Below are 26,170 nucleotides of genomic sequence, written 5' to 3' on the forward strand. Positions count from 1 at the left end.
AACTGGTCATTTGGTTCAGGTGGTTGAGATTTTTTAGTTAGTGGAACAAAGGCAGGAATTTTTCCACAGCACAGAAACGCAGAGGAGGTCTCTGTGTCTTCTGATGTGGAGAGAGATGAAGGTTGCAGGGTGACAAGAGTGGAGATCTGACAGGATCACTGTGGGCTCGTGGAGGGTGTGTGGTCTGTTTGATTGGAGGCAGGGGGTGAACTGAACCTGTTAAAGTACACGTTCAGCTCATTAGCTCTGTCCAGACCTCCATCAGTCGGATCCCCTTTAACTTAAAGAAGGTGATCTTTTTTATTCCTGACCACACATCGTTGTTCAGCTGGAGCTGACTTTCTGACTTTCTTTTGTAGTCCTTCTTGCACTTCTTATTCTTTGTTTTGAGATGTTTTTGTGTTGTCTTCAATAACTCCTTGGTCTCCCTCCCCAAAGGCTTTCTTTTGAATGTTTAGCAGCTTTTTCAGGTCACTGGTGATCCAGGGCTTGTTTTTAGGAACGCATCTCACTGTTCTTGTTGTGACGATGCTGTCCACACAGAAGTTGAAATAATCTGTCACACACTCAGTCACTGATGTCATCTCCATGTGTTGCACAGAAGAGATTCCAGTCTGTGGCCTCAAAGCACCCTCTCAGCTTCATTAGATCAAGTTTTAGTAGTCTGTGTGATGACTAGCTGCTGCTAAACAGGTGGAGGTGAGAAGAACCAGATAATGGTCTGATCCTCCTAAAGGAGGAGCTGCAGAGCAGAGGAGCTGCATGCATTTTTAAAATAAGTTCAACATCTCATTTTCTCTGGTGGAGCAGCTGACAAATTGTTTAAATGTTGGTAATGTTGCAGAGAGGGAGAGGTTGTATAAGTCTCCAGAGATTGCAATTAATAGGTTAGGATGCTATGTTCGTAGCCTAGCAATGGTAGAGTTGATGACATCACAGGCTATGTTTGGTACCAGAATAACACAGGTAAACTCCCTGGGTAAATAATATGGTTGAAAACTCACAGCTACTAGTCCCTTTTGTACATCTTATATCAAGAACGGCTTTGTTGCGGTCTGCTCGTCCAGTCTTAAAGCAGACAGACACAGAGTCTGGGATGTGTCTGTGCAGCCATGTCTGTATGAAGCACACAATAACCAGTATTCTTTTTGAGATTTTTGTTAGCATTTCAAGCCTGTCCATTCTGTTAGCTAGCGATCTCATGTTACCCATCCGAACGGTTAAAAGAAATGGTTTGAGTTTCCACTGTTTTTCTCTCTGCCCCACTCCTGCCCTGCATCCTCTTTGTTTCCTCTTCAACTTGTTTGGTATTTGGTGTGCTATTTCTCTGATTATCTTGGTTTTGGAGCACTAAATCAGTTGTTCTTGCTGGTAAAAAAAAACTCTTCCACTGCGATGAGATGGAAACTCATCAGTCTTGAAAAGTATGCAGAGAAATCAGTGGAGCAGCACGGTCTCGCAACCAGTGTGAAAAAAAATCTTCTTGAAAAACTAACCTTATGGTGACTGTCTTGAAATTGAAATCAAGTTATAAATAGTTATAGAGTGCTTTGCCAAAGTCCCGAGTCCCCCTTTCTTTATATTTTCTTTCCAAGAAGCCAGACATTCTTGTAATCTTATAACATGGTTTTGAGAAATAGTTCTGCAGGGTTTCTGAAGGTCTTTCAAAGTTATTTTGTTGGACAGTTGCTGCTTTATTACTCATTTTCTGTTGAGTCCTTGTACCTGAAGCCACTTAATACTAACCTATGAATCATTTCTATGGAAATGTACTGTTGCCACAGAAGAATAAAAATTGGTTATTTAAACATAATTTTTTTTAAAAAAATCTTTTGTATCTACAAGAATCTCATTAGGTGTGACTTTGTGAAATACTTGAAATTTGCTTTTAATGTTTTGACTACAGTATTAGGTAGGTAGGATAGGATTTTACTCAGAAATATATATTTACCAGAGACAGAAGGAACCATGAAGCAAAAAGGAAGCTATGAAATGTAAAACAATCACAAAGTTCTAATAATATACGCAAAATAATGAGGATTAAATACTTAAATGAACCATGAAGGGGAAAAAGTGACAAATCTGAGATGTGAAAAATGGAAAAAAAATAAATAAATGACCCAAATTAGACCAGTCAGAGACACACAAATATCATAAATTGCATCTGTTTTGATTTTGTTTTGTGCCTCTTTCAGTGAAGGTTATCTCATAAAGACAAATGTACATTGCAGTGTAACCAACACCTTAAATAATACATGCAGGGTTTTAGTTCTTCAAGTCAGGACTTTGGTTCCAGGCAAGAATATCGTCAAAGACTGTTAAAAAAAAAAAAATTCACTGCAAACATGAAACTAGGAGTCAAAATTGATGTTCATCTTCATTTTTATTAAAATGAGATGGTTTTACAGTTTTACCCTTGATTTATATTGGCATCTATTTAGAAAGCAACAAATAGGTACAAATGCAGTATGTACATACCACTTTACATATATTTATAAAATACAATAGCAGTTTTTATACAATTTTGTCTTTTTTATGATTATTTATTATGATGAAGAAGCCTTTTGAACAAACTGCAATTACACTTTTCAGACGGTAAGATGATGTGAATAAGCCGTGACATTTGGCCTTGAGGGTGTCATTCAAACACGCAACAATCAAGTGTCCATGTTGGAAAAATATTATGTTTGCACAAAGTTACAAAAAATGCATTGCACTTAACCAGCTTCAATAACACAACCACCAAAAAAACAAGCAGTGATCTGATTTTTTTTTTTTTTTTAATCATCTTGTCTTCTGAGAATTAATAAAAAAAAATAAAGAAAAGCTGCTGTGGTGCAATCTGACAACACAAATACAAGTTTGGTTGCTCATAAAAACAGCATTTAGTGGCTTTACTGGTAAGGGTATACAGTCCACAGCAGGTCAAAACAATCCTGTTAATAGTTTTTATCAGTTTGCTGCCATTTGTTTCCATAATGCACTAGTTGCCGTGTTTTTCAAAGACAAATAACTCCTCACAGCCAGAATCTTTTCACAAACTATCATCTCAGACAGATATTTAGTATCATGTGCTTGTGTAAGACTGAGCATGCAGTTTAGCAACATAAATATATTCTGTCTGTCTAAGGGGAATATTTATGAAGTTAAAGCTGCACTTTGTTTTGTGACACATACACAACATTTAGAAAGCACTAAAGGACGAGGCAGTGCTCTGTGATGACAAGCCTATAAAGAATTTCAGGGCTTCTTTATAATAGAAAACAGCTGACCTCCATTTCTTTCCATTTTTGAGACAGGTGTCATGATTAAAAGGTTAAAGCCATAACTCCAGCACTCCAGAGGAGGCAGTTATGAAAGCTAAGATGTATTAAGCCATATTGCATGTTGTAGGGCCATCAAAGTTGTGGATGATGAAAGGTTTTCTTTTCTGAAATTGTCAAACATCGAAAGAAAAAAAGGTTTAGAGGCTAGGTTCAGGGTTGCATGATGCTCTACTGTCTTCTGTTGTTTCCATCAGAAAAATATGTCAATGAGCCCCTCAGTCTCATTGCAGATGCATCAGAATGAACTACAAGTTTCTATTTATTCATTATAATTAAACATTGTAATGTTAAATATTGTAATGTCAGAGTTCAAATGACCATTATAAATCATTGTATATATGAACACAAAATGAAACAAGTCTGAGGTGTGCAGGACTCCCGTTAAAATACATTTTCATTGCAATAAGTAAACTGAACAAAGACATGAACTTATCTCCATAAATTTGTTGTTCAATTAGATTGAAACATGTTACACATTACTGCCATCTTGTGGTCAAAGACTTTCTTACAGTTCCCCAACACACTTAAAAGCTGTAAAAAATTACTGGCTCACACAGACAAAAAAACTTGAGTTATATTAGTCTCACTGAATATTTGTCAAATTTATATGAGAATATCTGTTTGGGGGGAAACAAGAGGATTTTTGTTTGATCTTTTCATGCCCTTCCCCTAGTATTAAAGTCTCACATTCCCAAATTTTAAATGACAAAAACTATAAATATATATATATATATATATTTGCATGTCTTGAATGACAGTTTTATCTTCCGGGACATGGATGATGCGGAGACAGACTTGGTTTCTTAACCTTTCCCTTTAAAACGATGTTAAAGCTCGGTTGTAGTAGGATTTTTTTCCTGCCTTATCTCATGTGTGATGGATGCAGCTTTTTTGGGGATGAGTGTCATGTTGGGAACTTCACATGCATGGATTTGTAGTGGCAGTTTATTTAGAATTAATTTTGCATCAATAGTTCCACCAACAGGCTTTCTGTTATACAGATTTTGCAGTCGTGCTGCTGACTCCTAAAACCAAGCTTCCATCGTTCTAAGTTTAACTAATGTGCTGCCAGTTTTCATCAGGCTTATTTTTATGGCTTTGATAAACATCAAGTTGCTGAAACTGCTTTCTTTCCTCAGATGAGAGCTTCTAAGCCAAGTCAGATGCAGGTAAGCATCTTGAGTGTCCATTTCTGCTGACAGCCAAAATATATTCAGTTATTGGTAAGGCTCCTTTTGAGCATCATTACACTGCTTGGGCTGTTTCACCAACTGTCTAGGAACTACTGGTGCTCTTTTATAATCTCAAAATCTGCTTTCTTAATTGTTAAAATTGTTCCTAAAAACATAAAGCCATCAGATAGAATTAGAACAAGACTTTGAATATTGTTAACAGGTCTTACTTGAAGGTAAAACACTTGTTGCATTGAAGTTTAGAGTTTCAGATCACTGGATTCCATCAGCAATTATAAAACTCAAATATCCCTAAACTCAACTCAAGACTTATGTAATTATTTCAACATTAAACTGTGTTTTTCAATTTTACTCATTTTCCATAGGGGTGCTTTCAGTTGTGTTGTATACCGTTTTGTCACCGAACTGTACTGTACGTACTCTGGCCACAAAAAAACCCCCAAAACAAACAGCAGCTGAAAATAGAAGTTGAAAAAGCCTCAAAGGCCAGATGAAATGTGCAAGGTTTGTTTTCTGTCATGTTTCCCCAAGACATTTACAGATAATATAAAGATGATTTAATTAACTGGTCTGAGCTGCATCCCTTAAACTGCATTTACATATAAATCAGCAAGACATAGATTCATACATGATAAAGGCGATAAGTTTCCAACTCTGAAAACATTCTAAATCTAATGGATTTTGATAAAAATGTTGCTTGTAAGTCAGCAACTGACATACAAATACTGAACTTATGGCTGAAGGGACAAAGCAGCTGCAATGAGACCAGATCAGAAGAGTGTAAAAGACACACAGAATCAGCACGGATAAATCTGTCATATTTCAAATGAAACCCTAACACTGCGATGTGCATTTTAGGACAGTATGGATACAATGAGTTGATCAGAGCAGAACCGTAGGAGATTTAGTATTATTTCATGCTTCAGAAATAATTGTAACAAGATTCAGACATTGTTTGTTCTGTAGTTAAAACAGTGTCTCAGATTTAGGTTTACAACCATGAGAGCAAAGACAGGACGGGCACAAAACTCAACTGAGCTCAAAACTTCAAGTCTGAAAATGTGACATAATTGCAGCACATGAATAAATAGCTGAAATAATCCGTTTCTCTCTCAGACACATTCATCGAGACCAGCTTTCTTTGAGTCTCGTAACTCCACAGCAGATCCAGCTGTGGAGAAAAAAAAAAAAAAAAAAAAAAAAAAAAGATGTCCTGTGCTTCTCGTTCTCCCCACAGTCGACAGCGTCCTCTTGTGGCTTGATGCCTCTGGTCACAGATCAGAAAATAGTATGAAAGGTCTCGTTTCACGTATGGTTACTGCTATTAGTCAACTGTCTCTTTGTGGGAGAGTCTCTAACTCTCTGTGCGACACAGTGAGTGTGGACAGGCACTCCTCCCGGCAGACACACCACGGCCGGATCACTGAAGGTGTTGTGGCACAGGTGGCATCCCTTCTTTTCTGACACAAAGATGGGCTTCTTACGCTCTTTCAACTAAAGGGACAAACATAAGAGTTGCAATGAGTTAAATCAGTAATGAGCACTTTAATTTAATAATAATAAAAAATACTTCTGTTTTTTATTATTAAACTAAGTTTATTAGTAAATTTGATTTAGGGTGCCTTGCAAGTTCCCAATTTTTGATTATCATGAGAAACACTGGATTAAATACATGGTTTTGCTCACAAGGCTGTGACAAGATTCCATGTCCTAATTCATTAGCAAGAAGTGAATCTCTTGGATTTGCTTCTCAGACAGGAAACATTTCTTATGCCATGAACTGCAACCTGTCAGACTAATCTTCTAACTTAAAGATAATCTTCATTTTATCAATGCTCTAAATGCTTTGTAAACTGCTTTAAATGGGGAAAAAAATTAATCTAACCCTAGCAGCCCACAGAATAAGCTAAGTTGCTAAACATTGTGTTACTTGCTGTGTTTCTCACCCTGTCATGCAGCATCTGAACGTTTTCAGAGTGTGCGAGCCCCAGAGTGATCTGGGAGGTGCGGTTGGCGTGCATGCTGGCTCTGATGGCACGATTCAGAAACGGCCGCAGCAGCTGTAACGACCAGCCTTCAGGGAGCATTCGTAGGACGCGGACAGCATCAAACACCTCGCCGTGTCGATTTAAGAGATCCACAGCCGCCATTTCCAGCTCACAGCTGCTGCCGTCGTCTGCTGCCGCTGTGTGAGCTTTTCCTGGAGGGTTTCCATCAAGATACACCCCCAAGAGCAGGTGAAAGAGCTGCTGTCGATAAGCAGAATCTCGACTGGAGGACGCCCATACGCAGAAGGCCTCAGCGGACGGGAAGTCTCTGAGCTTGTGCACCAGTATGTGCAGTGCTTTGTCATGTTCCTCCAACTTTCCGTGTAGTGTTGCACGCTCAAGCAGCAGCTGGTCACAGTTTTCCATTTTACCTAAACAAAAATTGCAAAACATCAAGAGTCTGAATCTTCTAAACTCCTAAAACGCACATGGATCACTGTTTAAAAAAAAAAAAAAAAAAAAAAAAAATAGATATACTCCTGTCCAGAGACATCGTCAGATATTTTTCTTACCTAAAAGAAACTGTGCACGGTATAAGGTGGACTCCCTGAGCAAGGCTTGTAGCCTTTCTCTGGCTTTGGTCAGCTTCTCCCCATCTGTTGGTGACTTCGACAGCAATGACAAGACCCTCTCCAGGTACAACACAGCCAGGTGTGTGTGGAACTTCTCCTTCTGCATCCACAAACAGGAGAAGGAGAGAAATCCATAGCCATCCATAAGACAGGTCACTATTCTCTACCACTATGAAGAGAAAAATTTTAGATTCAATTCTTAATATGAAGTTGTGTGAGCATGCACGCGGATATTTCATTTACAGTTTATGTTGCAAAATCCTAGAATTAAGAGAACATTTACTGAATGTACAGAGCACATGGGTAAGGATTGTAGGAGGAAGTCTGAGCTGCTGAGTCTCTTATACTTTTATGTGGTAAATAATGAAACTGTTGCAGCCCTGCTGAATTTATCCATACCCACGATGTTCAATACTTTTAAAAGCTGATACTGCTGTTTGCTACCCTGCATGAAGGGTTATTGTTTGTATGAGCCACAAAATAGCATCTTAGATTAAGACTGGGGTGCAGCATGCCAATGTGGGTTTGTGTCTGCAGCTTTGGCTGTGTTGAAAACTGCAGAGTGGAAGCTAACAAGATATTTCAGCATCTTCTCTGTTTCAAGTATTCTGCTCAACATTCCTGTCACTATGGATTTGATGTAATCATTATGTGCTGCATTGTGATACAAAATAATCTTGAAGTGTGTCTTCACAATGGTAATCTGTTTTACAGCAGATGTAACTCAAAGACATAGTAACAGTGTGTAGAACCACCAAAGCTGCTGCTTTTCTAGGTTTCTCTTATACAGTTTAAAACCTCAACCAATGTATTCATATTCTTCCTAACCCAATAGTACCCATCATATTAGTCAGAAACGGTTTTTAAAGCTGCTTATCGTACCTGCATTTTCTTCTCCAGCACAAGGTGTTCCAAGTAGAGAAGCAGTGCCTGGTTATGTTTTCCCAGGTATGTGATGACATCATTTGGGTTCAGCTCTGACCGATCTATACTGGAGGGCCTCTTTGTAAAGATGTGGACACCTATCTATAAAAAAGAAAGACAAGGCATCACAACTATAGTTTCTCCAGTCTGTGAAAAATGTAGTGAAAAAAAAGAAAGAAAACAATTATCTATAGTCATCTGTTGAAGCCATTTAACTAGATTTTTCTACAGTGTACTTAAGAAAATTTATTTATTTCTTTCTTTTAATAAAAATGTTTCCAACTGGTAACAACCACAATGAACTGTCCACCTGTGTGGATAAGGTATTTAAAAAAAAAATCACTTCTTAAAAATAATCATGTATTGTGGGAGTTTTCAAAGTGAGAAATCAGATCTTTCCAAAAAAAAAAAAAAAAAAAAAAAAAAGATTTTGGAACAAGTTGCACTAATAATTAGATAGCAGAGTTACATTTTTGGGTAACCTACGGTGGGATCCTTCCGCAAGGCCCAGTCTGCATACTTCCACACGAGGTCCAGACTGGAGGAGGAACACAGAAAGTCTACAATGTACTCGAAAAGGTCAGATCGTGTCGAGTCCCGCAGATCCCCATCCGCCACACGGATCCACAACTAATGGAAAAATAGAGGAAATGTATTCAATTCTTGCCCAGATTTTACTGTGAGAATAGTGATAATAGTAGTAATAAAGAAACTGTGGGGGATACATACCTGAAGTGCTGCCGAATCCTGCGCGTTGTAATGGTACAGCAGCCCAAGTGCAAAATATCTGGTGGAGAAAAAGACTGCATGAAGCGGGCCTTCTCCTTCATGATTACATTTTTCTGCAAAACTAATTAAATTGGCTTGACTAAACTGGACACAGTATTACAGCACTAACAGGGTGTTAATTAACAGCTGAGGATAATGAAAAGTATTTACCCAACAAAGCTCTATCTCACACTGTTCCCCAAGGAATGTCAATTTTAAGAGTCCAATAATTAATGAAAATTATACCGATCCCCAAAGTAATCCTCCACTGTAAATTTATATGCCAATTTCCAGTTTCAAACATCCCCAAAGTGAGATTAGCAATTCAGTATTTAATAGGAAAATAGTTTCCAAATGTTTTAAATTAGGGTACATATTCAAATTCAATTCAAGAGAGATTATGAAAAAAGTGATGCCAGCTGATGAAACGCTGTGACTAGCTGGCTTTTAAAGTAAATTAACCATTTTAGAGATTTCTTTTCATTTAAAGGCATAAGAGCATACACACTTGTGATATTTCTCCAGCCACGGGACGCTGTCTGCTAACACACAGGCATTCTCTGAAGCGAGGAGGTCTAAAAGGCTCTCATGATCCTGTTCAGCATAGAGCTTTAACAGTGCCGTGTCCACATCCTCTCTGCAGCCATTCACCACCTCTGTGCTCCGTACCTGTGTACACAGAAGGTATGACAAAAAAAAATAAAGAAAAACTTAAGCGGTGGCCGCACAATAAAAATGATTTATAAGTGAATTTTTAATCCAGTTACCTCTCCCAAATAACTGATAAGGAATTTTTTGCATCGTAGCACTTTTTCCTGATCCCCCTGTGCCAAATGGTTGAGATCTGCAAACTCGTGGAGAGGAGGGTGGCAGCGCGTGAACGAGGAGGAAGCTGGTAGCAGTAGTGGGTAGAGAGATATCAGCTCCCGCACATCCAGCTGACCCTTCCTGAAAATGTAAGATTGCAAAAATCACATATAAGTGAAGGAATCAAGTCTTAGAGGCAAGGATACTGGAGGGGGAGGACGGTATGTTAGAAAAGACACATGACTGTAATTTCTATTTGTATCAATATGGCAGAAAAATTAAATATGATAATTAAAAGCTACAAATAAATCCTTAAAACAAAAACAAAGCTTAACTTTAAAACAGAAAAAAAATCTACATTTCTAGAGGCAATTACAAAATTTTGAAGGTACTAATACTAATAAACTCAACAAAAGCCGGGACATTATCAAACACCGACTCAGACTCTTACCTGAAGTGTTCTTTAGCTTCCAGAAACTGAAGCTGTCCAAACTGTATGAAACCGGCCTGCTGGAGGATCCTTTTGTGCAAAATCTGAAGCAACAGAAAGTGATAGCACAAGCACAATAGTTTCTTATAAGTTCATAAATATAATAGAAAGCCAATAAGAGTGTCTCACACACCATCATCTTTACTTCAAACTTTAAAATGAAGATGGATCTCTGTGATATACCTGGAATTTGTCTTTGGGAATATTTCTCTGTGCTCCCTCTGTGAGGATGAGGGCCTCCTCCACTCTGCGACTGGCCAGCAAGTCTTGAATCTGTCTCTCCAGTGGCAGCGGTACAAGGACGTACACAGCCTTAGTGGAAGCTAGCATGACTTTCCCTATAAACACACAACACTCAGGTCAGACAGGAACTTTTTCCTGGTGTTGCAACTGTCTTTTTGTATAAATTAATCCAAGAAACTTTATTTGTTAAGCACTTTTCATACAATAAAATGTAGCAAAGTGCTTTACAGATTTTAAAAGCATTAAAAAGAATAGCCCATCAACCTCACCTCCCACCATACACCCACCACCCCATCCCCACCTCTTCTTCATCATCACCACACACACACACACACACTCAGATTAGTATGCGACTGAGCACAGAGGAGCCAGGTAAGGAAACACTATCACAGGAGTCATCTACACGAGGAGTCGACTGGTGAACAGAGCACCGACACGGTGAGACTCTGCTTTACTCTAACCAAATGCCTTACACGGTAACCTCAAAAATGGCCGAGAAAAGAATAAGTTCTACTTGTTTCTATTATTCTTGATATGTTCTGTCAAATGAGGAAAAAAATTAAAAGCACCTCAAAACCCTCCTGAGGTCGTTCAGCTAAAGAGTTTGTTTTGGTTTTAGGCACATAGGAACACAGGCTACTCTTAAAATCTCCTGTGTGCATCTGTACAAAAGCACAACATTACCCACACGTCTTATCCTTAAAACTAACCCAAATAATACAATTGTGACACTGAACTCAGATGTTCTAGGTGAAAGAAAAAGGTCACACAGCTTTCAGCCACTTTGTCAGAGGACTTTGCTTGGTCTAGCAGTGGACCAAAGCAACAAGTTCCTGCAACTACTATTCATTAACCCATACTGGTTTCTGAATAACATTTAAAAAAAAAAAAAAAAAACTGTTTCAGAGACATTGACAGAAAACACATGAAGACTTGAAGTTAAATTAGCAGCCAAATGCACAAGGTCTCAATAAATGGGCTGTCGAACTGTGGTTGCAGGTTGTCCAAGAATAAAGAGCATGTATTATTAAGAAGATAAAATAGTCTTTGAGTTGATCATTTATGAAATACAAATACGGCTTGGGATAGAAATAAATCAATATAGAAATAAAAAAATTAATCAAGTTTACTCATAGACTGTGTATAAATAAATGTACAAACCCAACATTTTTATTTATTTTTGCACTGTTGTATTAATGCCCCAAATATGGCATTCAGCAGCACATTTTTGGCCTTTCAAGACCCAGAAATAATAATATTTGGACAAGAGAGTGGAGCTGGAGAGTGATCTGTAAAAGCTGAATGGAAGTGTGTTTGAGAACTTGGTTCCACTGGTTTTCACAAGGACCACCAGCAAACAACTCTACAAGCCAAGTTAGCTAGCAGGCTAAAGAGACCATCATTTATATAGTCCATGCTTGATGTGATGACTAATGAAGCAACAGTGGTTTTCTGAAAAAAAAAAAAGTTCTTAATTTTCATTTAGGAACATTTTAAGAAACAAAAAATGCAAACCAGAAGAAACCCTCTTAGCTAATCTCTACCTGCTGCATAACAAGTGATATAAATATGTTCCATGAAAAGTGACATGGTGAAAACATACTGTGCACATGGGCAGAAAGCAGGGCGCCACGTGGTCTCTAATGTTCAGTCAACTTCAATCATATTTTAGGTGAAACTTTATGTATTAGTTCATTACGAAACTATTAAATATCAAAATAGAAAGTTAAACAACTCTAATGCATAATGGCATCGATAGGATTGTGGATATTTGCTCTTGTCAAAAGGTAATTTGATTCAGTGTCACAAACTGAGGATACCTTCGAAGTCTTGCAAAATGTGTCCATCCCTAAATGAAAGCGTCTGTTTTAGTTGTTGGTCCAACATGCTGTGGATGGTGATGAAGTTCTCATCCAAAGCCACAACATATGGAAAAGACACAGCAGCAGCAATCACGCTCTCTGACCAGTTGACCGGAGCCCGCTGGGATACTCCCTCCGCATTGGCAAACATTCCTAGAGGTTGGACACAAAAAGGGATTTTTCTCAAGTAACATGGACACGTCAAGCAAACCTGTTCTCATCCATGAAACCGACCATCCACAAGAAATCCCACTTAAAAACAAATTCATAGATTCCATAATAATTAGAAGGATAAATTTAGACAGCAGTGGAGAGACTTTAGTTGGAAGATAATTATTAAACTTTTTATTTTTGCAGTCTTGCCTGAAATAGATCTTCACATGAAAATCAACTTACCCAGACCACCTGGTGCTGCAAGGAGGAACTCCTCCCTGCTGATCCTCTTGACAATGGGTCTCCTCTCCTCATTATTGTAAGGGAAAAGGTCTTGTGAGCTTCCTGTGTTGTAGTTCAGGATCATGTACTGTGTAGTGAGGGCGAGGCACAGGAAGTAGCCATCAAGACTGACAGCACAGGGCTGCTCTAGAGTGTTCACTTCTTTGACCAGCTGCACTCTGTCCTCGTATACCATGTAAACCTGAACTGTCCGCCTCTTGGAAGAAAGTACCCCAATTTCCACACAAAACGGATCCCCGTTCACAGGGTTCTCATTCACGCAGAACGCAGTCACGCCTCTGATCTTGACTCCACCCCCTGCCGCCAAGGGCACAGTCTCCAGCGTCACCATGTCAACAAGAAACACTATTCCATCACAAAGCACTATCAGACGCTCCAAAGCAGAAGCAGCTCGCAGCTCAGCAACTGGTTTCTTGAGGCCAAGGTATTTGTGTAGCAGCTTCTGAGCTGAGTAACTCAGCTTCCCTTTGGATGAAGTGACCTCATCCAGCAGAAAGTGGTGGATAAAGCAGTCATTGGTGCCCACATACAAATGTTTTCCACAGCATTCAATGCACTCGATGTTGATGCGAGCTTTGTCGCCCATGAGGTGGTCTCGCTCCACAGCAGGGACAAGCTCAAAAGCCTTCACACTCATCTCAGCCAAGGCATCGACACTAAATGATAAAGACAGACAGGCATCACTGAAATCCCACAGATATAAATAATAATAATAATTGCTATTGAACTATTCTGCACAATATTATTTTGTGATAAGTTATTTTATCACCATCAACATCACAAGTGTTTTAAAAAGTGTGTAAAACAATAATTGTTTCCACACCAGCGTAAATTATACTTAATTTATAAAATCTGATTAGATGTGACTCAGTGAAATGCAGTCCTGTTTGTGTGATTTGGGATGAAATGCAGCCCTTTTTTCCCCCCATTCATTCAAGTGTTGGATCCTTCAGATTAACACTTCCTGAAACTGGCTACCCGACATGATGAGTCTGCCAAATCACATGGCCGATGGCCACAGATTGTAGCGGTTTACATTTTTAGACCAATAACTCAGTATTTGGTACCTCATGAATGTTTCGAAAGTCAGATCGTATGTGTTTAAAAAAAAAAAGACGTGCATTTAAACAGAAACTTCTTCAAATAAACAAAACCTTAACGTGTTGTATTGCAATAGCACAGTTCCCTAAAATCACCTATATAAAACGAAACTCTAGCATCTACTATGTGTAAAACGATTGTCTTTTTAAATATATAGTTATGTCTTTCTAGGACTGATTTTTGCCGAAAGACGAGTTTACACTCCCTCTCTTGCTCAAACAACTAAACACATCATCTTTAGCTAGCTTTCGCAATCAAGTGACTAAAAGCAGCTGCAAAAAAGTTAAATATTTAAAACTAATCGCCTCGTTGTAGGGTATTTTGTTATTATAAAGACACAAGTTAACTATGTCAGAAAACAAGTCAGGTTTTTTGTTTTAGTGGTTAGCTTCTGGGCAAGTTAGCAAAACTGACATTAGCTTACACCGATTTTAAAAGGCGAGGCTAATGCTAGCAAGCTAATTGCAGCGAAGCTAGATTTACTTTGAGGCTTAAGAGGGAGCTGTTTATCGTATGACTGGATTTGCAATGAACAACCCATTATTTTGTTTTTACGATGGTGTCTCCGCGAAGATATAAACTACATTTTATTTCCAACCGACCTCTTTTCCCCTTTAAGTGATGCTCTGCGACCAACTCCCTGTCTAGTTTGTCATGGAGTTGTCAGCGTTAGCAGCGAGCATACCTACCGCTGCAGACAGCGCTCAGGACGGCAGGCCGGGTAGTCACCAAAAGGCGATCCTCACTGCTCCGGATACAGCCACCATGACATGCAATTATAATAACACATCAAAACAGTCATGGTACTCAAGTTTGCATCGCACCGACCGACAGGAAAAAACAGGACTTCACCCGCTGCGTTAGATCTTTAGCGCGTGAAACGCCGCCCATTTGAACTGAATCCCTGCTGGTTGCAGGTGACACACAGGTGCGTTCAAGTCAGCCCAGCAAAAGTGAAAAGTTGTTAGTGTAGATTATGCAACTACAAAAAAATCATTAAGAAAGAAAAAGTGGATTAATCTTTTATAGCAATAGCAAGCTGACAATGTGTAATTGAGTCCTACCAAAATATTTCTTTTACAATAGTCCTCTTTTTTGTTGTTTATACTGATATATTTAGCTAACGTAAACAATTGTAGGCTACTTGTGATTCTCCTGCTGTACAAAATGTCTAACGCAGCAGGAATGTTACATTCATTGCCTTGCAGTCTTACAAATATTATTACATTTATTTGTTGTTTGCTGTAACATGGTCAATGTCACTAATGTTTGCAAGTCAAAATATTAGATAAAAAAACAGAATTAGAGGAATGTTATTTTGGTGGCAATTATGTATTTTCTGTCCTTGATTCGTGAGTTCATGGAAAATGACAGAATGTGTGGGCTTTTTTTTAAAGGCAAACAACGAGGTTATGTGGTGTCTATATGTGAACTTTGAGAACTACACAGTAGTGAGGGTGAATAGTAATACATAAGATATTACTTGGATTTCTTAATTTTTTAGGAAAAATAATCATTCATACGTGGAAATATTATATTTCAGTAAAAAAAACTAATAGGATTAGTTGTAGTAGTGATTGCTTTAAAGTTACATATTTATAATTATGGCTGTTTTAAAATATGCAGCTATTTGTTTAATAAATATTAACTTATATTGAATATTTGAATATAGATTAATGTCTATTTTCTCAATTTCCATGTTTAACAGTTTTATTAAGGGTCAAATTGTTTTGTTTATTTATCAGGTAATATTATTTGTTTTTATTTTAAATATATTCAACTTATTTAGGCGATATTGCACAAAACAAATATTGAGCATGTGCACAATGCTAGATAGTATGAAAAAGTAAAAAAGTCTTTTAAAACTATTTGTAGACAAATTAGAAACAAATTAATGACAAAGCATTAAAAGTTAAGTTGGCCTTTGTGTTGATTATTTTTAAAATATTTTCTTCTTTTTTAGATTTTTGAGAAATGTCCTTTGCATGACATTTGAAATAGTGGAAAAAAATAAAAAGAAGATCTTACACAAAAGAAATATCCCATGTACATTATACATGATAAACATGTCCTTTGTACTGGTACTAATTTTGGCAGAGTAAATTGGATTTGATCATCTATAAATTCAGAAAAAAACATCATATTTGTATTTAAATGATATATTTTAAAAAAAAGAAAGAAAACATAGGTTCAATGGACCAGAAAATGTGCCTGTAAATACCTTTTTTGCCAAAAAAAAAAAAAGCACGTTTTTTTAAAAGATTTTTTAAATTAGCTTAAATATTTACATTTTTATTCCAGTGGATTACGCTCTAATTATAAGATCTCCAAAGTATCTAAAATCATTTATATATATTTTTTTTTTATAAATAACCTGACCATTCTGTGACAGACGAAAAAAATTGTAGATGATGTTAAAAGTTCCAACTGCTCACGAACGCAACTTCGCTGATTTTCACCCAAGATGCACCTGTCCAACTGAACTGCCTGAGAAAAGCCATTTTGTTGTGCTAGCTAGCTAACTGGTAAAGACAGACACCAATATTATGAATCTGTTGTATCAGTGCTAACTATGTCGGTTTTATGTTGTGGTTTACTTTCACATAACACAGTAATTGATCTCGTGAACTCTATAAGTAGTCGGCACTGACATGGACTTGCCTAGAAAGCTAAGTGCTGCGAATGAGACGAAAAGTGGTCGCTCAAGTGTGCTACAGTTTTAGATAACAGTTAGCTAGCTGTCTGTTTACTTAGCTGTCGGTAGTTATGTTTTCTCATTAACTAACCTTATGTTGGTCACTGTTTGCTTTACATGTGTTTTAAATAGGCTGCGAGTTTCTACGCTCTCAACCAAAGACGCCTGGTTCCACAAAGAGACTGTCTTGCTGACTGAATAAACAGGCGACAAAAAATCTAACCAGTAACTTAGCAAAACACTTGATCCATACAGCGTTAAGCCAAAGCGTTAATCTGATAATGGCAGAGGACACCCGACAGGACAAGAGGGCCAGCTTCTCGGCTCTAACGGAACACGGCACCAACGGAATGGCCAGGACGTCCTCTGTAGCGTCAAGCAAAACAGGCGCTTCAAAGAAATTAGTGATCAAGAATTTCAAAGGTACTGTTACAGTCTGCTTTTTTCCCCGTTGCATAACATTAGCATCAGTTAAACCAGAGGATGTTGCTTTGTATCATACTGTAAAAAGTTAACCCGTCTTTGTGCTTTATTTGACCACAAATATAAAGTTACTGACCTAGCACTTCTGATTAGTTTATTGCTTCGTGATGCTTTGTCAAATCAGGGTTATTCCAGGTGTTAAAAACACACATGGTCACACCTCCAAATGCGGCGTGAATATTGCTTGATGCACCTATTTTATAGGAAATTATTGTGTTTAGAGTCTCCTAAAAACTCTGATTGCTCCATCTGAACTGTATGTATCACACTGCAGGTTTTAATTGAGTTGTTGGGTAGATTGTGTGCTAAAATTGAAAATCACTTAACACATTTAAAAAACAAACAAAGCAACGGTCAAATCATTATACTACACCGCTTGACAATTTTTGGCATTTCAGTAAACCTGGATCTTTTACTTAGTAAACATTTACTTGTGTGGACTTTAAAACTGGCATAATTTTAATCAGCACTACAAGTAATTGATGGCTAAAATCCTAACCTTTAACATACAGTTAAATTCAGGTGGAGTTAGTGTATCTTTATGACTGATTGCTAATGATGATATCTAATATTGAAAATTTCAAATACTACTTAAATATTATGCAGTAATTAACTGAATGTCAGTGGGCTTTTTTTTTATTATAAAATTTTGTTTGACTAAATTTAGGCAAAGATCTGCAAATTTACACAACTTGCTGTAAAGTGTAAAAAATAATTATCTGTAACCAGAAATAACTGCTTTGTGCACTTTCTACCATGATAAATGTGTATTTACCAACTTTCTAGTGGGTCCAAAGTGTATTATATAATAGGCTCTTCCTCTTGAGGCCATTGCCAATTATCCTGATAAATATGATTAGAAGAGAAATGACATTTAATTAACTTTTAAAAAGATGCAGAAATTTGTATGCAGTTCACAAAAAAAGGGCTGTTGAAACAAACACGACACACAAAAGGTTAGGGACATACAGCTTTTTGTATCATGTCAAAATGTACTTTTTTTTGTTTTGTTTTTAATGCACCTGTTATTTCTTTCTTCACTCCATTGTAATGCTTTTAATGTTTTAATGTAAAGTACTTTGAACTGTTTTGTACATGAAATGTGCTATACAAATAAACATGCCTTGCCTTAAAATGCACTATAACCTTTACAGCTGAACTTAATGAATGAAATAAAAAAATACTTGGTTAATATTAATTAATACTTAACCAATTAATAGTCAGTTTGACTTTAAACATTTTGAATGCACATGTACAACTGTTCAATGTTTAAGTACTTATTGCACAACATGCTGTTCTCTAACAAGGTGATGAGCTACAGGAAAAAAAAGCAGTGTCAACCATGGATCGACCTCAATTCTGGTTCAGTGGCAGCTTGTTATTAAATAAAGCTCTCTTTATCACATAGTTGACCTTTTGACATCATCAGACATTGACATTTATATGTTGTGGTATACCCACCACTGTTGTTAGCTTCTCTTTCCAAAAATTGCTTAAGAAGTTACAGTTCATGATTCTGCATCATGGGGCAAACAACAGCTGTGTGTGTTGGGCCTGCGATGGACTGGCGACCTGTCCAGGATGTACCCTGTCTCTCGTTTGTTAATTGTTGGGATAGGCTCCAGCTTTCCCACAACCCTTAATTGGAAGAAGCTGTGCAGAAAATTAATGAATGAATGGATTCTGCTACATTCATTAAGTAGTATCAGCATAGCATGATCTTTTTACGGTTTTCTGTAAATTTCACTCGTAAGTTGAATGTCCCTAAAGTTTTGTGAGTGTATTTCTACTGTTATCAATTAGGTTCTTTTTCAACTCAGACAGTAATGGGCTGTTTCCAAATGTGCAGGACCAGATCAAACATTTGGACACTGATGGTTTCATCATATTTTGACATGTGTTAAAGATTAAATTATATGACTTTTTCTAATGCTAATTAAAAATCTGTAGGTCCAACCAATGAACTCTGCTGCTGTGATTTATTTTTCTTTAACAGATAGGCCAAAGCTAGCAGAGAACTATACAGAAGACACATGGCTGAAGCTTCGAGACGCAGTGGGTGCCATCCAGAATAGCACTTCCATCAAGTACAATCTGGAAGAGCTCTATCAGGTCTGTCTATATCAACATAAGGCTTGTTTGGCTTGTTTTTCTCCTTGGACTATATGACTTATCAGTACATGTGATTTATTTTTGGTAATTATTTTAAACTCATGAGCTTGTAGAAAATGAGACAAAAGAAAAGTTGCCATCACCTGCAGGTGAACACAAGCTTACAGAGACTGAAATCATTCTTGCCAGAGAAAATCTATTAAACTTTTATCTGCTGTAAACATTTGCTTCTTGTGCTGTGTTCTCTGATGAACTTTCTTTCTAAAAGGCGGTGGAGAACCTGTGTTCGTATAAAGTGTCCCCCACATTGTACAAGCAGCTACGGCAAGTCTGTGAAGATCACGTGAAGGCCCAAATTCACCAGTTTAGAGAATATCCTTTTCTTTTTTGGGGGGCGGGGGGTACAGCAAAATCATCAAGCAGACCTGGAAAAGCAATAATTGAGTTGGACAGAGGTAATAATGTAAAGATAAAATGCATGGTTGGATCAGAATGGGTTTCTATATCGCTGCCTCTACTTCTCAACCAGTTTTCTTTTCACAGCCACATTAGATCAAGGAGTTCACTACGGAAGAACACATTATTTTCATGTTTGCTGGTGTTAGATCTATTTTGCGCTAGACTGCAGTTCTGACATTACACTAACAATAGTATGTGAAACCCCCAGTTAGTAATGACATGACTGAAAGATTTCTCCTTAACACGGAGCTCACAGAGTCTTTGGACAACCTTTCCTTCCTGAAGCGAATGAATCGCTGCTGGCAGGACCACTGCAGGCAAACTGTAAGTGTGGTGCTTCAAAACTTTGCATAAATTGTTCAGAAAAATGTTCTTCAGGAGTGAAAATCTGATGAGTTAATGAGTCTTCTGTCTTTATAGATAATGATCCGAAGCATCTTTCTCTTCCTGGATCGTACCTATGTGCTTCAGAACTCTCTGCTCCCCTCCATTTGGTAAACTTAGTTTATTTTTAAAGTTGTTGTGTTAGTTGGGATGTTTTTGAGAAAGCTGAGGATGTGTGCATGTTGCAGGGACACAGGGTTGGAACTGTTTCGCACCCATATTGTGAGCGATGGTGCAGTTCAGAAGCGAACGGTCGAGGGGATTTTGGAGCAGATAGAACTGGAGAGGAATGGAGAGACCGTTGACCGCAGTCTGCTCCGAAGTCTTCTTGGCATGTTGTCAGACCTGCAGGTAACTGATTAATTATTCACCACATAAGTACATAAACCGGCACTCTGTGTTCTCAAACTGATTGTCCAGTTTTTGTTCAGGTTTACAAAGACTCATTTGAGGAAAGATTTTTGACTGAGACCAATCGCCTTTATGCAGCTGAGGGACAGCGACTGATGCAGGAAAGAGACGTAAGCCAGACTTCCAAATCATCTCGGTATCATCCTCGTTTCTAAGCATACGAAGCACTGAGTGTGTTTGATTGTGTGTCCAGGTACCTGAATACCTGCATCACGTGGCTCGCCGTTTAGAAGAAGAGAACGATCGCATTGTGAGCTACCTCGACCAGAGCACCCAGTAAGAGTCAGCCTGGCTTTATCCATCCATCAGCTGTACTTGACCCTTACATTGGCCCGAGATCATTTGGCATATAATTTGCCAAATTATCTATGCATTAGATAAATATTTATTTTGGACAAGCAGTTTTTCACATTAGTTCTATTTTCAGAAAGTACACCTTTAATTGTCAAGTATGTAAGTCTTTCTCGTTTTTCCCCCAGGAAACCTCTGATTAGCTGTGTTGAAAAACAACTTCTAGGAGAACATATGACTGCAATACTACAAAAAGGTATGTCTTTTAGTGTTTATGGGCTATTTAAATTTTTGAAGATGTTTGGTTTCTGTTAACCTTTGAAAGTAGTTATTTTCTGATGGCACTAAAATCAGTGTGCTCTTCCTGAGTCAAATTTATGCTTTGACATAAGATCAACACAGAGTCTACACTGTAGCATCCTTGTAGCCTGATATGCAACAACCCAGAAATGGGACAAAATGTTGTATCGATACAAACTGTAACACATGTAATGACATGTTTTGACAAAGGATAGTACTTTGCTCAAATATAAACATCCCAAAGAACACCAGTGTTAAAAGTATCAGGCTGTATTTAAATCAAACCTGCTCCTAATGCTAAGATTATAAACATTATACTTGTTGCTATTTCCCGTCTGTGCTCAGCTGTGTAAGTCTGTGTTGTAGTATTTATTAATAAAATGTGATTATTTGATTTAGCTCCACACTGTATCCCCAAAGTTATATCTAGTCATGTTCAATCACATGGTGATTAGAGCAGCATCAGACACCCTGCTGTTCATTGGGGGCTTCAGAGGCTAAACTGTAGACTGATGCAGACGCCATATACGCTCAGACAGGTGCAGGTCACTGCTACCGGCCCTGGGTTGATCTGATATTGATGCATAAATTCAGTTTTAGTTTAAATAACCTCCATTTTAATTCATAAAGCATTTATTTTATTTGTTAGTCAAACCCATATGCTTGCATCTGTTTTTGAGTTGCTTTAAAGTTGACATTTTTAAGCAAACAAGCAAGAAAATCTAAAATAGCCTTCATGTGGAGCGGTATCATGTCATTTTTTAATTAGTTGAGTCTTAGTTAATTAGTTCTCCCACACTCTTATATCTCAGGCCACACTCAAGTCCTTCAGATCCCACCCTTCCCACGTTATGTCAGATGGGCCCCAGAGCTCAGTCCTGCGACCTCCTCTCTTAATCATTTATCTCTTTCCCTTTGGCAATATTCCCCTCCTGCATTGACCACTGCAACTCTCATTTCTTCTGTCTACCTTAGAAATATCTCCATAAGCTTCAGATGGTCCAGAATTCAGCTGCTCCGCATCATTATCAAAACCTCTTTCTTTTCACCACATCACCTCAATCCTACAGCAGCTGTACTGGCTCCCAGTTAAATCAAGAATATAATTCAAAATCCTTCTGCACACATTCAGGGCCATCCACAACCTCGCCCTTCCTTCTCTGTCAGATCTCCTGGATATTGCCACCTCCTCCCATTCCCTCAGGTCCTCCTCCATCCACCTCACTGTGCCTTCCAGCCGTCTCAGAGCCATGGGGAGGAGAGCATTCAGTCGCTCTGCTCCTCAACTCTGATATCCACTCCTGGCAGACATTTGCAACATTGACTCTCAACCTCTGTTTAAATCCAGACTCAAAAGTCACCTGTTCAAGATACCATACTCTCTACATTGTCCCATATTTTATGCCTGTATTCTTATTTAACTTTTTGCTGTTGTTTTTATTCCTGCATCTTTTTCTTTCATTGCACAGTATCCTCGAGTGACCTGAAAGGCGCTTCTAAATAAAATGCATTATTGTTATTATTTGGTTGTATACAAGAAAGCCTGAAGAATGATTGCTGTGACTTCTGCCAGGTCTGAGCTGTCTGCTGGATGAGAATCGAGTTACCGAGCTGGCTCTACTTTACCAGCTCTTCAGCAAGGTGAAGGGAGGACTACCCACACTGCTGCAGTTCTGGAGGGAATACATCAAGGTATAAGCATCAAGCATAGACATAAAATGTAAAACAAGATCCTTGTTATGTCTCAGAAATGCATATATACACTTTTTAATTGCAGTCATTCGGTGGAGAGATCGTCTGCACTCCGGAGAAAGACAAGGACATGGTTCAAGAACTGCTGGACTTTAAGGACAAGATGGACAATGTGGCGCAGAGCTGCTTTGCACGGAACGAGGCTTTCATTAATGCCATGAAGGAGGCCTTTGAAACTTTTATCAACAAGAGACCCAACAAGCCCGCTGAGCTTATTGGTAGGTTGAGCAAAAACATAATAACTTTGAATTCCACACAAAAGAAAAATCCCTATTTCCTTTAATGAATTTCCACAGTCCAGTTTATCTTGGGTTTTTTATGAGTTTCCAGCATGTGATAACATCTTTCATGGCTATTGCCTCCCATCCAGCTAAGTATGTGGATTCTAAATTAAGAGCTGGGAACAAGGAGGCAACGGAGGAGGAGCTGGAGAGAATCCTGGACAAGATAATGATTATCTTCCGCTTCATACACGGTCAGTTACACTACTGTTTGTGTGTAATGAATGCATGTGTCAGTGCGTGTGCTTCTCACTCAGTTATGTATGACTGCCAGGCTTCTTACAGTGTGATGAGACATCTCAATCTGTTTCTTCCCTACAGGAAAAGATGTGTTTGAAGCTTTTTACAAGAAGGACTTAGCCAAGCGTCTGCTGGTTGGGAAGAGTGCCTCTGTTGATGCTGAGAAGTCCATGCTCTCTAAACTCAAACATGGTGAGTCACTAGTTGTGTCTCTTGTATCTGTTAATAAGCAAGTTGTTTTTGGAAACAAATTAACCTGTAATTTAGAGAATTTAAGGGGACGATGTATTGAATATGTGGTTTATACAGTATATTATTTCAAGTAGAAGATTTCAACTTAAATTTTACATTACAATATTTAAGATTTTAAGGTTAAGTTTGATCAGAGAATAGTGGTTTTATTAACTTTAAATTACTGTATGATGTTTAAAATGAAACTGATATAGTCTGTCTTATGTGTAAATGTGGTGTGAGAACATGTCACTTCTTGTTTTGACTTCCTGCAGAATGCGGAGCAGCATTTACCAGTAAGCTTGAGGGGATGTTTAAGGACATGGAGCTGTCTAAAGACATCATGATCCAATTCAAACAGGTACTGAGTGCATAAACCTAGAAACACAAAGGTTCTTATGCCATGTGTACAGCATGTGTATGCACTTTACTGCACCTTCCATGCATTTTTTTATACATAATGGTAAAATGAATTTGATATTTTGACTCAGTATATGCAGAACCAGAGTGAGCCAAGCAACATAGAACTCACTGTGAACATTCTCACTATGGGCTACTGGCCTTCATACACACCTATGGAAGTTCACTTGCCCTCAGAGGTAAGCATTGCTTCATTTATTTGCTCTTCTCTTTGTGCATGCAAATGCACTTTTATCTGCACACAGGAGTCACAGAAGTAGACAATGCTCCAGACAGATATACAGTATACCACTAAATTTTGTGCATTATGAAGGACTGGAGCACTAACAAATGAAGTTATTAATTACCATTGTTGTAATGTTTTTTTGTTGTTGTTGTTTTGGTAGATGGTAAAGCTCCAGGAGGTGTTCAAGTTGTTCTACCTGGGAAAGCACAGTGGGAGGAAGCTGCAGTGGCAGCCCACACTGGGCCACGCTGTACTAAAGGCAGAGTTTAAAGAGGCAAAGACTTTATATATATATATATGATGCAATGATAGAGGATTATTGAAAGTCATCCACTCACAATAAGTATCATATCCTTCAGGGGAAGAAAGAAGTGCAGGTTTCCCTCTTCCAGACGCTGGTGCTGCTCATGTTTAATGAAGGAGAAGAATTCAGCATGGAGGAGATCCGCACCGCCACCGGCATAGGTTACACATCTTTAAATATGTAGTGTGACTATTCGGTTGTGGTAGAGGTGTCTGCTGCTTTACTCTGACATTTTCTGTTAATCTGCACAGAGGAGGGAGAGCTCAGGCGCACATTGCAGTCCCTGGCTTGTGGAAAAGCACGTGTGCTCAACAAGAACCCCCGAGGAAAAGATGTGGAAGATGGCGATCGTTTTAATTTCAACAATGACTTTAAACACAAACTCTTCCGCATCAAGATCAACCAGATTCAAATGAAAGAAACGGTAAAACCACACTTTCATGCTTAGTAGTTTTGGTTTACTTTGTTTTTTTTTACACTTACACCAGTTTTTCGTTAGATATTTTCATGCACATAATTATTATTCTTGCTTATTTCTTGAAATTTTTTTCCAACAGGTAGAGGAGCAGGTTAGCACCACAGAGCGAGTGTTTCAAGACAGGCAGTATCAGATTGATGCTGCTGTTGTGCGCATCATGAAGATGAGGAAGACCCTCAGTCACAATTTACTAGTATCAGAGCTGTACAACCAGTTGAAGTTCCCGGTCAAGGTAAAGCACTATGCCTTGCAGATTATTTTCATTTTCCTGTTGGCATACAAACCGACAGATAAAGCTCACCAGCTCGCTCATGCTTACCTCTTCACAGCCTGGTGATCTGAAGAAGAGGATTGAGTCACTCATAGACAGAGACTACATGGAACGTGACAAGGAGACTCCTAACCAGTATCACTATGTTGCCTGAAGGAGCGCCACTGTCACCGCGTGCTTGTCTCACAGCAAGCGTACAGCTGGCCTCAAAACACAGGGTTACAGCCCCTCAGCCACCCGACTCTGGTGCCCATCTTTCCCTCCATCCACTATCCTGGACACAAACTCCAGATGACACAGAGATCCAGAACAACGAGAGAGACTTGGCTGTGCTGTTCCCATTCTGCAATATCTTTAGTGGGACTCTGAGACTGGGCTGGAGGAGTAGCCTGGGTTGTTGATGGTTGGTTTACGTGACTTACAAATCTGCTAATGCAAAACTCAACGGAAAATAACTAGCACTTTCCTCAGTTTTTTTTTCCCTTGGGATTGTTTTTTTTCCCCCTTTTTATCACGTTCTAAATCACTTATTTTCTACCATAGCTGGTTCGTCAAGACTTTTAAGTTTGTTTTTTTGTGTTCTTTTGTTCATTTGAGGAATTCTCCCTTTGAATGGCTGCACAAACTGCTGCGTGTTTGGTTGGTTGATTGCTTGGCTGGGAAAGGAAGCAGCTACTGAGGACAAGAAGAGAGACATGAGGCTTAAGGGGTGAAGTGGGGCAGAGAGGTTTGGTTAACTTTTAACACAAGAGGCTAAATGACATGCTTGCCAGCCACTTGGGTATTACTTTTGGTATCCTGTCTGTTTTGACCAAAATGTCCAATGTTATGTGCTGATGTTTTTGTAGATCAGATTGTATTGTATGTACGAGTGTGAAAAGTGCACCTGAATAAATGAATATTTAATGATTTGGTGAATGATTTATAGGCAAGCAACAATTTCTTGTTGTGTTTTGTGTGTGTTTGGTTTTTTCTTTTTAAACAAATCTTAATAATTTTCCTTTAGTTGCATACAAGATTTATCTCTTGGCTTGGATTGAAT

General features: G+C 38.3%; 2 protein-coding genes across 4 annotated transcripts; one reads left to right on the top strand and one right to left on the bottom strand.

Moving 5' to 3' along the window:
* Window positions 1-2,366: 2,366 nt before the first annotated feature.
* On the bottom strand, window positions 2,367-14,708 carry tgfbrap1 (transforming growth factor, beta receptor associated protein 1). Of its 2 annotated transcripts, none has more exons than XM_041988522.1 (13): window positions 14,480-14,708; window positions 12,630-13,345; window positions 12,192-12,386; window positions 10,312-10,466; window positions 10,090-10,172; window positions 9,599-9,779; window positions 9,340-9,500; window positions 8,793-8,850; window positions 8,550-8,693; window positions 8,022-8,165; window positions 7,080-7,239; window positions 6,466-6,938; window positions 2,367-6,013 (listed from the first exon to the last, which is right to left on the bottom strand). In XM_041988522.1, the coding sequence occupies exons 2-13, from the start codon at window positions 13,324-13,326 to the stop codon at window positions 5,825-5,827; spliced, it is 2,640 nt and encodes an 879-aa protein (XP_041844456.1). In that variant the 5' UTR covers window positions 13,327-13,345; window positions 14,480-14,708; the 3' UTR covers window positions 2,367-5,824. The 2 variants fall into 2 exon arrangements, with proteins under 2 accessions (XP_041844456.1, XP_041844465.1); XM_041988531.1 differs by lacking the exon at window positions 14,480-14,708 and adding an exon at window positions 14,393-14,475.
* A 1,530-nt stretch (window positions 14,709-16,238) lies between these two features.
* cul4a (cullin 4A) lies at window positions 16,239-26,037 on the top strand. Of its 2 annotated transcripts, XM_041988551.1 has the most exons (21): window positions 16,239-16,315; window positions 16,618-16,908; window positions 18,965-19,080; window positions 19,349-19,452; window positions 19,794-19,863; window positions 19,960-20,033; window positions 20,112-20,274; window positions 20,355-20,444; window positions 20,528-20,610; window positions 20,814-20,881; window positions 22,499-22,617; window positions 22,703-22,895; window positions 23,048-23,152; window positions 23,280-23,390; window positions 23,705-23,790; window positions 23,921-24,028; window positions 24,236-24,349; window positions 24,435-24,540; window positions 24,631-24,803; window positions 24,937-25,089; window positions 25,187-26,037. In XM_041988551.1, exons 2-21 carry the CDS (start codon window positions 16,767-16,769, stop codon window positions 25,280-25,282), a joined length of 2,274 nt encoding a protein of 757 aa, XP_041844485.1. In that variant the 5' UTR covers window positions 16,239-16,315; window positions 16,618-16,766; the 3' UTR covers window positions 25,283-26,037. The 2 variants fall into 2 exon arrangements, with proteins under 2 accessions (XP_041844485.1, XP_041844477.1); XM_041988543.1 differs by having other exon boundaries at window positions 16,279-16,908.
* Window positions 26,038-26,170: the final 133 nt, after the last annotated feature.

The sequence above is a fragment of the Melanotaenia boesemani genome, chromosome 1 (assembly GCF_017639745.1).
Source record: "Melanotaenia boesemani isolate fMelBoe1 chromosome 1, fMelBoe1.pri, whole genome shotgun sequence".
NCBI classification, from domain to species: domain Eukaryota; kingdom Metazoa; phylum Chordata; class Actinopteri; order Atheriniformes; family Melanotaeniidae; genus Melanotaenia; species Melanotaenia boesemani.